Here is a 13,243-nt window from a genome sequence, read left to right as displayed (position 1 = left end):
AAATGATAAAGCAGTTCTGGGCCATGCATAAATAGGAAAGTAATTTAAGTAATTTGATTAGGCATAGTGCTTAAAATAATATTTGTTTTGATCTCTACATACAGGGTCTACAGTGTAAACCCAGAGCTTACTGTAAGTATCATCTATCTATCTATCTATCTATCTATCTATCTATCTATCTATCTATCTATCTATCTATCTATCTATCTATCTATCTATCTATCTATCTATCTATCTATCTATCTATCTATCTATCTATCTATCTGTCTATCTGTCTATCTGTCTGCCTGTCTGTCTGTCTGTCTGTCTGTCTATATATGCAATAATCAATGATCCTAACATATTTTATATCTTATAGCTCCACTGTCAGCATTTCACTGCAGGAATCAGGCTGTTAGCAGCGGCGTGTTCAATGATGTGACGTTGTCTAATGTGTTAGCGTGTGAGGGGAGGAAATGTTCACTCCAGCTCAGAATCGCAGCATCAGTGAATGTTACTGGTGTGTAATATTCTGGTCACATTGTATGAATTAAATGTTTTTAATGTAATATGTTTTAAATGTTATACATTTATACAATTTATTTATGACTATAATTAATGGTTCCACATTTCTGTAAAATACCACATTTTTGGAAGATATTTGTATATTTTACAATTAGTTAAATGCTTGTATTGTGACAACTTACCCCCCTATGTTCAATGTGTGTTCAGTGAACTATGTCTTATTGTCTGGTGCAGCAATCCTGAAAAACTTCAACGATCTCTTTTGTAATCACATTGGTAAAACTACTGAGTCATTCCTACATCACTGGATCTTTTTAAAACGACAGCTTTCAAAACAAAAAGTTATTGATTAAATACTCTATAATCTGAAAGGTCTAACATTAACTAAACACAATATACCTTAATAATTACTACCTTGTTGATTTAACCTGAAATGTTTATTAAATGAGAAACTGCAAAAATGATGTCACCTCTTTGCACCAACTATTAAATGGATGAAAGAATTTTTTTTTTTTTTGGTTCTTTTAAAGTTTTGACTGTTTTTCCAGGTGATATTCGCGGGGTTTCAGTGTGTGCCGACTCTGCAGGGATGATAGGACATTGCCAGATTTATACCTTTGGACCTGTTGGCAAAGGAAAAGCCACAGGAAAACAGGTACAGTATGAACATATGATGCTTACTTGATGGTTACACTATGCAAATAGATTTCTGACATTACAACTGAGAATTTTATCAATGACATATCATTGTACCACCAAAACTATAATTTCTTTCCTTGCATGGTTGTTAGATGTTGTATTCTTTTTTTCTGCTTCTAGGTTGATGTGCAGTTTAAATGTGTTCCTGTTAGACCTGGACAGCTAGTTTTTGTGACTCTCAAAACGATTCCCGGCTACTGTAAGGCTATTTGGACACAAAGACACCTTGTTCCTGGTATCAGTGTTGTCTTTTTCAGCAGTCTATAAATAATGTTTATATACAATGTAGTCACGCATGACATGAATAACATTAACATCTAATGCCCTTTTATTTTTTTAATGCCAGAATGCAGTCACGAAGGTATCAGAGATGAAATTACAGAGTGCATCAGTAAGTTTCATTATCATAATGTCACTACATTCATAGACCGACAGACAAATAGATAGATATAGATAGATAGATAGATAGATAGACAGTGAAAGATAGACATAGACAGACACACACACACACACACACACACACACACACACACACACACACACACAGATAAAATGTTAGTATGTAAATCTGTAACTGTATTGTCGTTTTGTTGTAGCTGGGAAGCTGGCGTACACTGTAAATAAAGCTAGGAATATGCTAACAGTGAAAATAACTGATGCTCCTGAGAACACAGATTACAACCTCAGGCTCTGCCATAAAAGCAATGTCATCTGTGCAGGGGAAGGGGCACAGAGAACGGTAAGAACGGCACGCACATTTCCTTTGCATTTCCTAGAAGAATTTACATCATTTCATTTTACCCTTGTGTTTTGCATGTGTTTCAGATAAAACCACAATATCTAGAGAGTAGCATAACGCTTCATTATTCCAAACCATTGCCCTGTTTGTGCATTGAGGTATGAAAGCTTTATTTTATGGAAAATTAGGTTTTGAACATGAATCCGACAGTTAAAGGAACTGTTGATTTTGTCTTTTATTTCAGGGTTGGCCTGCTAGAGTAGATGCACGGAGAGTTCAAGTGTGTCCATTTAAAAACAGTGAGTAAAAGTTGCTGTGTTAAAAACAAAAGTCTTAGATGTTTTCAGGTTCTCGATTTTCACTGTAAATATGCTTTGTGAGGGAACATAAAGGTTTTTAAAACGAGTGGCAACTTCTAAGTTAATCTTGAGACCCACCTCAAGAGCTGAATTGATGAACAAAAAAACTTTCTTGGATTGGTTTGCTTATTTACATTTGCTTGCATTGAATCTGATTTTTTGTACTAGTTAGTACTTGTCGGATTTGTAAAGGGAGTACCTATTTCCTGTTGCATAGCATTCCAAATTACTTGCTTGCCAATGGTCTCATATGTGAAGCTAATGCACTTAAATCAATAATTCACCATCACATAAGTCTCAATCTTTTTTCAGTTGCTGCAGCAGTTTTTTATTTTTATTTTGTTGAACACAAAAGAAGATATCTTGAAGAATGTTTAAACAGTTTTGTCCTTACATTTTTGGTCGAGCTATGGATAAATCATGAATATTATAAATGGGAATTAAAAAAAAATATATATTATAAATGGACATTTTAAAGCTAAAATTTTACTTTAAAATACCCTCACTGTCCTCTGCAACAGATTTAGAAGAACTGTGGTCTGGGATAACTTATGACATCAATAAGGAAGAGTTGATATGGGAGCCGCTGTGTCCTGTCAAAGTGTCGGTATCTCTGTGCCACGCCGATGGAGGGAAAAGCTGCCAAGACCTTGGAAATATTTTTCATTCGGAGGGGCAAAAAGTATGTTCAGTTGTCCCTTTTTATTACATTTGCAGTAATAGCCGCTGATCATAAGAAACCTTACATCTTTTTTTAACTGTTTCACCTCAGGTGATGTTCTCTTCCGTGGATCCACACCCAATGCTTTGCACGAAGGTTGAATGTTTTGTATTCCATATTTGCTTTCACCCCAAAATTAATTTTCCAAAATGTTGTCATTATTAACTTACCCTCATGAGGTTCCAAACCAGGACTTTTTGGAGAGATGTAGTAAAATGTCCTAGCTGCTTTATTCAATATAATGAAAGTGGATGGGGACTGGAACTGTCACATTTCAAAAATAATAAAAGAACCATAGAAGTAGTCCATATGACTCATGCATGATATCCACATTGTTCTTGAGCTATATTTAGAGGACGATACAAACTAAACAAAAACTATTAAATGGCTTCTGATGGCTTGGAATTTAACAATTGTTTCGATATGAAGACAGAATTTAAAATTTTGAGGGAATTGTTCCTTTAAATGAATGATGTCATTGACAAAAAACAGCTTTTTGGGTTGGCTTGGAATTCATTGTAATGACTATTTCTTTATTGTAGTTTACCACTGAAGTGGGGAAATGGATAAAGTGTCCTTTTGCCAAAGGAAATTTCCCAGGTATAACAGCACAATACCTTTCACAGATGTTTATGTTACACACTGTATGAATCTAAATATATTTTATCTGACAAGTCTGGACAGCAAAGATTACATCCAAAGATGGTCAGCAGTGGGTAGAGATTTCAACATGGGTCAAAGCCAGCTTCTCCATTTCTATCTGTGAGATGAATCCCTCCTCTCAGTGTAAACAAATCGAAGGAAACCAATTCCAAACCCTTTCAGTGGTAAGGAACATTGAGCAGGATAATCTGCCTGTAGGATCAGTTCAGAGCAAATGTACATGTTTTTTTCATGGTTTTCTCTCTACACTCCTATTCATCTTAGTAAACAATGAAGAGGGCAATTGTCTTTTCAAACTAAAAAAATTTCACCTGGTTCATGCCTGATGATATGCGAAAGAAAAGGGTCTGTTCTAAAGAAACCTCAAAACACTGAAGCAGTCTTGTTTAAGCTTGTTTGATGTCATGCCAGGTCTTCTTTGTTTTCTAGGACAAAATGAAGCCCACAGTTTTCAACTTGCCCAAAAGTGCGTGCGAAGTGTGTGTCTGCATCAAGGTATGGCAACAAAGGAGGGCGACAGTAACAGTGTTGTCTAATCTTGTTGGATTTTTGTCAGTGGTAATTATTGATGTGGATGGTCTTGTGTTTTCATGTTTGTAGGTCCAGAGGGTAGATGTGCACTTTTCAGTCCCTGTACTTCAGTGCGACTTGCAGTGTTGTAAGTACATACGTAAAGCTGAAAACGGGGTATGGTGGGTGGGGTGGGGGGGGGGGGGGGGGTGGGGGTTGGTTTGGGGAGTCCTGGGGGGGGCATTAAGTTTCAACTGGTTAGGTTTTTTTGGGAAATTAAAGGGATTTCTGTATATATTAATAGCATACGAAAGCGATCAGAGTTCCACACATAACATAGTGCAATATATAATACAATGTAGGCGAATATTTTTGACTATGGTTGACTGTTCAATGTCAGCTTTTGAGATGGCCCATAATACCTGCAGACTGCGGCCATCTCTTCTCTATCATTGTGCGCTCTACTCCTTACAGCACAGATTGTTAAAGAAGACTGCTTCAGGTAAATTATCTGGGATAACCCGTGATTTTTGCAGGAAATATGGACATCTTATTTTATCAGATGCAATAACAGAAAGTTTGATATGGGTAAAGCTGTGTTAGTGTATCTCAAATGATCTAGATTTTCATGTAAATTCCATCTAAATATAGTGTCCTCTAGCCCGAAAAGATTTTGCATTTCCATTTATGAGACACGTATAGAGAGAAAACAGTATCACAATCTACCTCACTTCTGGGTGGACCCTCAGCTGAAACCAATAATAGCATATTGGTTAAACAGAATTTGCAAATGCGCTCTGCATCATGGGTTTCTGATTACAATATGTTCTTGCAGCAATGAGCATTTAAGTTAGGCAAAATCCACTAACTGCTCAAACACCAGATTTGCTGAGTTATGCCATCCCTGAGCCTTGTTAAACAGCCTGTAAATACACCTAAATGCCACTTTTGCGTTCTTCTGTGCCACCTCTGAAGTGCAATGATTAATTTTGTTGATACTGCTTTTATTTCATTGGTTACACATTTTTCCTGATTGTGTCTTATTATTGAATGTATTGTTTTAATACAACAAATGAAAAAGTTTATAAATGACGTAAAGCTAGAGTCCCCCTAATAGTTCCACCACTGCCCATAATTTAGTTCAGCTAATCTACAGGTAAACTTTTAAAAACAGTTAAATGTAGCTACGGTACATTACAAGCTTCTTATTTAGCTACTAGTCCCGCTTAGCTACTTGTGATAAAGTCCACTGCAGTCAAGCTTACCGAACCCATGTGGAGCTTTTGTTTACAAGAATTAAGCTATATAAATATAAATATAAATATAAATGAAGACCTGACTTGATACCCAATCACAAAATAAACTTGAACATGAACACAGGCAAAGACTCACCAAGCAGCAGTTACACAACACAACTCTAGACGAGACACCAATCAGCTTATGACTTATGAAAGTATGAACTTATGAAAGTACTGCAAAAGCAATTGGAGAGTAGACGACTCTTTAAACTTTTGAATTGCTCTCACTGTACTTTGATTTCATACACTGATTGGTCTGCACAGCACTGCTTCAAGTTGAACACACCTAATGGCAACATAAAGGCTATATACATATATAAAAACAAATGGGGTTACATGACATAATCCAACTACTGAACACATGACACATACAACAGAGGAACCACTGGGAAAAAACACGTGAACAAAAAAACCACATGGCAGGATTAAGGGAAACACATAACATGACAAACCAGGAAACGAGACTAAGAGTGTGAATACAAAGTAAAAGACATAAAAACATGAACATAAACTAAAATCCAAAACCAACCATGGCATATCCCCCCCCTCTAAGGGTGACTCCCGATGCCCTAATAAACCACCCAAAACCAAAAGAGTCTGGGAGGGTGGAGGACTGGACTCGGATCGTGGCATGGTGGTGGTCCTGGACAGTGGAGCAGTAGTCTCAGCCTCAGACGTCACACCCAGGGTCCGTTGGCTAAACGTCTGATGCATATGGGACACAAAAGTGGAAACATTTCAGAAATGTCGTCATCGGATTAGTTTCATTCTACAGGTGTGTAGCGTTCTTTAACATTCCACCTGGAAACAAAAATGCCGTGACCCCAAACCCCCTCACAAAAGAAGAAAGCCGAAGTGTTTACAACTGTGACGATGAGCACTTATCAGGATCAACTAAACGCTGGAGTTTCAAAAGTTTGTGAAATATTCCATGCCCCGAAGTGTGGTGCTGAATGAAACAAACTGTGATTGGTTATTTGACATGTCAGTCAAACGGCTTCATGGATGGGCCTTGGCCAATGAAAGCTACCATGAATTCCAGACTTTCAGCCGTCAGTCTGAAGGTCTGGCTACACGAGACTAGTGGAGCAGTGACTGAGATCAATTTCAAGTTTATTTGTATAGCGCTTTTTACAATACAAATCGTTACAAAGCAACTTTACAGAAAATTATGTTTCTACAATATTTAGTAATAGCTTATAAGTAGTGACTGTCAGTTTGTGCACGTTTGACAGGATTTTTAGAAAAATTAATACAAGACATAGTCTGCCAGATGATGAACATTATTAATAATGAATAATTATTATATGATGCAGTCACACTTGTAGCAATATTTGTTAGTTCTGTTGATTCAGGGTTAGCATCATCTGGGGTACTCTGAGGGTCAGCATCATCTCTTCTCGGGTGTTCTGGATCCAGACTGGAGCTTGTGTAAATCCTAGTTACCACAGGATGTAAATCCTGTGGCAAAACATAGAAACAAATAGAGACATCATTAGCATAGTTGCTGATCCAACAAAGTAAAATTAATTAGTTTAACCCAAGCTAATGAATAAAAATGCGCATTTGATCAGATGCAACTTCACTCACAATTTAAGATGCATTATTTGAATGTTTGGCGAAAGAGATGCGTTTTTAATCTAGATTTAAACAGAGAGAGTGTGTCTGAACCCCGAACATTATCAGGAAGGCTATTCCGGAGTTTGGGAGCCAAATGTGAAAAAGCTCTACCTCCTTTAGTGGACTTTGCTATCCTAGGAACTACCAAAAGTCCAGCGTTTTGTGACCTTAGGGAGCGTGATGGGTTGTAACGTGGTAGAAGGCTAGTTAGGTACGCAGGAGCTAAACCATTTAGGGCCTTATAGGTAAGTAATGATAATTTGTAACTGATACGGAACTTAATAGATCATAGATCGTGGAGCAGAGGGCAAGACCTGAATGGTGAATGGTGGACCTGGCCCATGGAGCAGAGGCGGGCCTGGACCATGAAGCAATTACTGACCTAGGCCTTGAAACAGTAGCAGTAGTGGATCTGGGCTGTGGAGTAGAGACAGGCCTGAACCATGGAGCAGTGGTGGGCTTAGATCATGGAGCAATGGAGGACCTGGACCGTGGAGCAACCATGAAGGATTAGGAAACCAGTGCAAAGTTAGAGACCAGGGTGGAACTGGCAGAGCAGGAAGCCAGGGCAGAGCCGAGGACCACCAAGACAGAGCAGATGGGAACGAGGATCCCCACAGTGGAGCAGATTACCACCACAGTGGTGACCAAGGTGATGCCAGAAGGTCAGGAGGCCATGGCAGAGCAGAGACATGGACAGACCACCTGGCTGTGACAGAACAGGCAGAATAACTATGAAAAGTCTCAGTGGCAGTAACATGAAAATTAAACTGTGGTTATATAAATGGTAATTAATATGCCAAAAGAACATGGTTACTACACTTTTACTGTATGAGTAAAATGAAAAGTTAGTGTTTTTTTAAAGATACTTTGTACTTCGCTAACACAATTGTGAACACAATAAGGTGGGATAAATACTTGCAGTGTAGTGTTTTGTACTGGAAAAACTATACTATTTTGAAAACATCTATTCTAAAGCAATGTCAAGCTAATAAAAATGTAGTTGGTAATGCCACTTGTGATGGGTTTCACTTTCAGTTGTACTGTATAACCAGTTTACACAATCTATTAAGGATATGACTTTTGTTTTTTAATCACACAGCAAGTTGGTGTCATGTACCGGAGAGAAGTCAGGACATTGAGAAGTTTTTATTTCCTGCTCTCATTATTCTGACAGTGATCCTGACGGCTGTCTTGCTTGGTAGAATGACAATAAAAGGTAAACCAACAGTGGTTTGACACACCTGTTGCCACTGGCTAGAGGGAAAAGGCAAGATTGTTGTTGGTAATAGTGAGATTAAAGAGTCTATGACAAAAAAGTATATATAATTTTCAAAACAGTTATCCCTGATTTAACAACACCTTTTCACTGAAAATAAAAGTAATAATTAAAAGCAAATTATAGATGGAAGTCATATGAACAGTAGGTTTTAACACAAATAGTAGACATACCAGTTCCAAACCTGCCTAAAAGCTTTAGAAATGAATCGGGTGTGGACGTGTTGTGAAAAACGATGAAAATCTCTGAGATACCAGTTTTTAGACTCCAGTTGCTACTGTCAGGTTTTCCTGATGGTCTGAAGGTTTGTTTTGATTTTGATTTGTTTCTTGTTTCATAGATGGGGACAAGAGGAGAACACCATGGACGAAACTCAGATGTCTGAGGATGGTATGTAAACCAAGAAGATATAATAGATATATAATGGTGTCCTGAGCATTCTAGTTCTATTCTATTTACGATTACAATCAATGGTGCACATGATTCTTGGTATTTCTGACGTGATCGGACATGACACACACATGCAAAATATTTACTGTACATGCAGTATGAATTCCTTTTACTTTAGATACAGTTTGATTACTTTTATAGCTAACAAAGGTCTCAAGTTCAACTTACAAATGAATATATTTCAAAGTAAAATTGCAAATGCATATTAGTATGTAAATATTAAAAGTCAGGTATTTTATTTGTGATTTTGTTTAACTTGATCTATACTGCACAGTGCTATTATAAGCCACATTTTAACTATTAGTAGTGGTGCTTTTTAAATATGCTGCTCATGCCTAAACATTTGAGGAATGTTGAGCTGAAGTGTGCTGTTACCTTTCTAGACAATCAGATTTACTTTTGACCTTGAGCATAAAAACCACATAGTTACTGTATGAGAGATTTGGGCTAGTATGTAACCACCTAGCAACCACAAAGAATACCATAACAACATGCTAAAACTAACTCAGATGAGGGTTGGTTTTGTATTACCTATATACTATTATAGTATTTAATAATATGTTGAATTACCTTTTATTTTTATACTTTCACTTTTAAATGTTTTTTTAGTTGTCTTTTTATATTTTTTTACATTTTTACAACCGCATAACAACATGCTTAAAACTGAGAACACCTTAGCAACCTATTACAATAACCTGGCAACCACCCAAAACATCCACCATTAAAAAAAGTGACTTTTGAATAGGCAAACATGAGACACTCTCATTAGAAGATACAAACCCGATTCCAAAAAAGTTGGGACACTGTACAAATTGTGAACAAAAACAGAATGCAATGATGTGGAAGTTTGAAATTTCAATATTTTATTCAGGATACAACGTAGATGGCATATCAAATGTTTAAACTGAGAAAATGTATAATTTTAAAGGAAAAATTAGTTGATTTTTAATTTCATGGCATCAACACATCTCAACAAAGTTGGGACAAGGCCATGTTTACCACTGTGTGGCATCCCCTCTTCTTTTTATAACAGTCTGAAAACTGTTATACTGCAAACTGGAAACATGTCCCATTCTTGTCTAATACAGGCTTCTAGTTGCTCAACTGTCTTAGGTCTTCTTTGTCGCATCTTCCTCTTTATGATGCGCCAAATGTTTTCTATGGGTGAAAGATCTGGACTGCAGGCTGGCCATTTCAGTACCCGGATCCTTCTTCTACGCAGCCATGATGTTGTAATTGATGCAGTATGTGGTCTGGCATTGTCATGTTGGAAAATGCAAGTTCTTCCCTGAAAGAGACGACGTCTGGATGGGAGCATATGTTGTTCTAGAACTTGGATATACCTTTCAGCATTGATGGTGCCTTTCCAGATGTGTAAGCTGCTCATGCCACACGCACTCATGCAACCCCATATCATCAGAGATACAGGCTTCTGAACTGAGTGCTGATAACAACTTGGGTTGTCCTTGTCCTCTTTAGTCTGGATGACATGGCGTCCCAGTTTTTAAAAAAAAAACTTCAAACCTATAGAGTTTTAGCCGGCAATGGTGAATGGCACGGTGGATTGTGTTCACCGAGAATGTTTTCTGGAAGTATTCCTGAGCCCATGTTGTGATTTCAATTACAGTAGCATTCCTGTATGTGATCCAGTGCCGTCTAAGGGCCTGAAGATCACAGGCATCCAGTATGGTTTTCCGGTCTTGAGCCTTACGCACAGAGATTTTTCCAGATTCTCTGAATCTTTGGATGATATTATGCACTGTAGATGATGATAACTTCAAACTCTTTGCAATTTTCCTCTGAGAAACTCCTTTCTTTTCGCTGCAGCATTGGGGGAATTGGTGATCCTCTGCCCATCTTGACTTCTGAAAGACACTGCCATTCCGAAAGGCTCTTTTTATACCCAATCATGTTTCCAATTGACCTAATAAATTGCAAATTGGTCCTCCAGCTATTCCTTATATGTACATTTAACTTTTCCGGCCTCTTATTGCTACCTGTCTCACTTTCAACATTTGATATGCTATCTATATTCTATTGTGAATAAAATATACGTTTATGAGATCTGTAAATTATTCCATTCCTTTTTTACTCACAATTTGTACAGTGTCCCAACTTTTGTGGAATTGGGTTTATATATTAGATCTAGGTATAGATATAACATGTCTATATATGAATGAATTGTTTGTGGTTATTTTAAAAAATATATTATGTCATATGTTTATTTTAACAGAACCAGTGACACCTGCCTTCACAGCAAGAGGATGTCGATTGCAGGATAGTTCTCAATAAAGCATGCATGTCTTTTTTTTTCTTTTTTTATAACTGTAAGGATTGAAGGCAGCGCTTGCATAATTTTTTGTCTTGTCTGGTGCACACATGAAAGAATTTGAAGCATTTGTGTATATAAAACTTTGGTACTTTTGTATGCAAGTCAATATAAGACTGAATGAATGTGAAAGCATTATAATTGTTTCCTGCTTTGCAAAATCCAATTTGTTTTTGTCACCTATGAGCTACTGCGTTTGTACAGCAGAGGGCAGTGTCGCAAACAAATGAATGTCTGTGTCAGCAGTGGGAATGAGTTTTTGCCTCTGATGTTGATATTTCTCTCACGTAAGGCTTGAAACTAGGTCACAAATGGGTAGTCAGTTTACAGACACTTGTGCAACCCCAGTATGTAGATGCAGTGCCATAGAAACTTTTGCGGCTGCACATGTTCCTGTGTCGCCTGTGCCTGTAATCATGATTTTCGATGACACACTTTTTTCTGATTCTGAGGATGCAGAGATACTGTATGACATTCCTGGATGGTGCGGCTCTGTGCCGATGAGAGGGGCCGGGTGGAACTGGCTCTGGGGTTTGCTGATGAAAACATTCCTGAAGTATAGAGTAAAGCCCAAACAATAGAGCTCAATCATAGATATAGGACAAATATAGTTTTTGGGGAGATGCCACCATCTTAGCTGAGAGTTCACAGTGTTCACTCTTAAAAATAAAGTTTCTGAAAGGGTTTTTTTGCAGTGATGCCACTGACTAACTGCTTTTGGCTCTGCAAAGAACCTAATGTAGAGTTCTTAAACTAACATTTTAATAATGCAAAATCTTTTTCCACTATACGTATTTATGTTTCATGGACATTAAAGGTTCTTCATTGTACAATAAAAAAAACGTTACTTTTAAAAGTGTGTGTGGCATGTGGGTTCTAGCACTAGGGAGTATTTGACTCTGGTAAACACTGTAAAACAAGCCCATGTGAAAATTGTTGGCCTCAATGACCTCATCGATGCCTGCAGGCTCCACCTGCTGTCTGCGAGTCTTCAGCTGGGAGTGAAGCATTCCCCTTTGATGCTTTCCATACAGACCACCGCTACCTTTTCTGTACCTCCCTGACAGAATGTTCGACTGGTTGTGCTTTGCCTCCAAAACGTGTTTGGGTTAAAGGGATAAAGCACTGGAAAAAAGAAATAGAGACAAAAGCATTTGCTGAGTTGTTGTATGTTTAGCTACTTTCACTTAGCTGCCAGTGACTGCATGTGACCTTTTTGGTTGGGGTCAATAGCCACCAGCCCTGTCCTCTAACCTTTTGGACTGGTCAGTTTTATTACCATGGACTCGTAGCATCTGTTGGTGTTTGAACCCATAAAACCAAATGCAGGGAGTATAATAATCTTTCTCATCTCATTATATGCTTACTTCACTACTATGTAGTATTAAAAAAAACAGTATTTCTGATTTCCAAAATCGCATACTGAGTAGGTGCTATATTTGATAAGGAAATGTATGATTGTCAGAAAAGTATGTTCTATATAGTGTGAATGTGTATAGTATGAATGAAATTCAGATGTTCTACACCCCTCCATGCTGTGACTTATGGTGTCAATTGTGCCGCTTCACTACCAATCACAACTCCTCTCCTATTGCCTCATGGGAAGTAGTAGGTCTAGGGTCATTGGTGTACTTCTTGTATTGTTTCATGTACACTACTCATTTCACATACTGTTTTTTCTGCTATAGAGCAGGGAAGAATGCATATTAGAATACATGGTAGGATATATGAACAGGTATTATTCATGAAACAGCAGGCATGTGCAACTACAGAACACTTTGCTATTCCATGAGAGACATTTCCGAATTATTTAAGATGAATTTTTTGGCCAAATGGAAAGGATTTGCGACTATGGATGAGAGAAGTGGGGCTTTCTGAGTCAAAATTCGAATCAACTAAACCAATTGCTTCACAAAACGATTCAACGTGCACGCTGAGGACATCTACTGATTAAAGCAGTGTTAATGCAAGTGTGTTGGTTCGCTGACAAACAAACCCACAAAACTCTAATAGATTCAATTAACAATTAACAATATGTAATCCTGGTTCCCGGATTAATTTGAGACAAACCG

The 13,243-nt window shown here is 37.7% G+C and overlaps 1 protein-coding gene across 1 annotated transcript; it reads left to right on the top strand.

Moving 5' to 3' along the window:
• The first annotated feature begins 108 nt into the window (after positions 1-108).
• LOC132133280 (putative interleukin-17 receptor E-like) lies at positions 109-12,389 on the top strand. Its single transcript, XM_059546085.1, has 17 exons — positions 109-132; positions 359-499; positions 1,053-1,159; positions 1,324-1,438; positions 1,550-1,594; positions 1,800-1,942; positions 2,029-2,100; positions 2,187-2,241; positions 2,823-2,983; positions 3,074-3,118; positions 3,565-3,622; positions 3,698-3,849; positions 4,115-4,180; positions 4,286-4,343; positions 8,216-8,332; positions 8,733-8,782; positions 11,076-12,389. The coding sequence occupies exons 3-17, from the start codon at positions 1,094-1,096 to the stop codon at positions 11,082-11,084; spliced, it is 1,212 nt and encodes a 403-aa protein (XP_059402068.1). The 5' UTR covers positions 109-132; positions 359-499; positions 1,053-1,093; the 3' UTR covers positions 11,085-12,389.
• The last annotated feature ends 854 nt before the right edge of the window (positions 12,390-13,243 follow it).

The sequence above is a fragment of the Carassius carassius genome, chromosome 50, assembly GCF_963082965.1.
Source record: "Carassius carassius chromosome 50, fCarCar2.1, whole genome shotgun sequence".
Classification (NCBI taxonomy): domain Eukaryota; kingdom Metazoa; phylum Chordata; class Actinopteri; order Cypriniformes; family Cyprinidae; genus Carassius; species Carassius carassius.
Note: the sequence above shows the minus strand (reverse complement) of the source record. Positions and strands in the feature narration are given on the sequence as shown.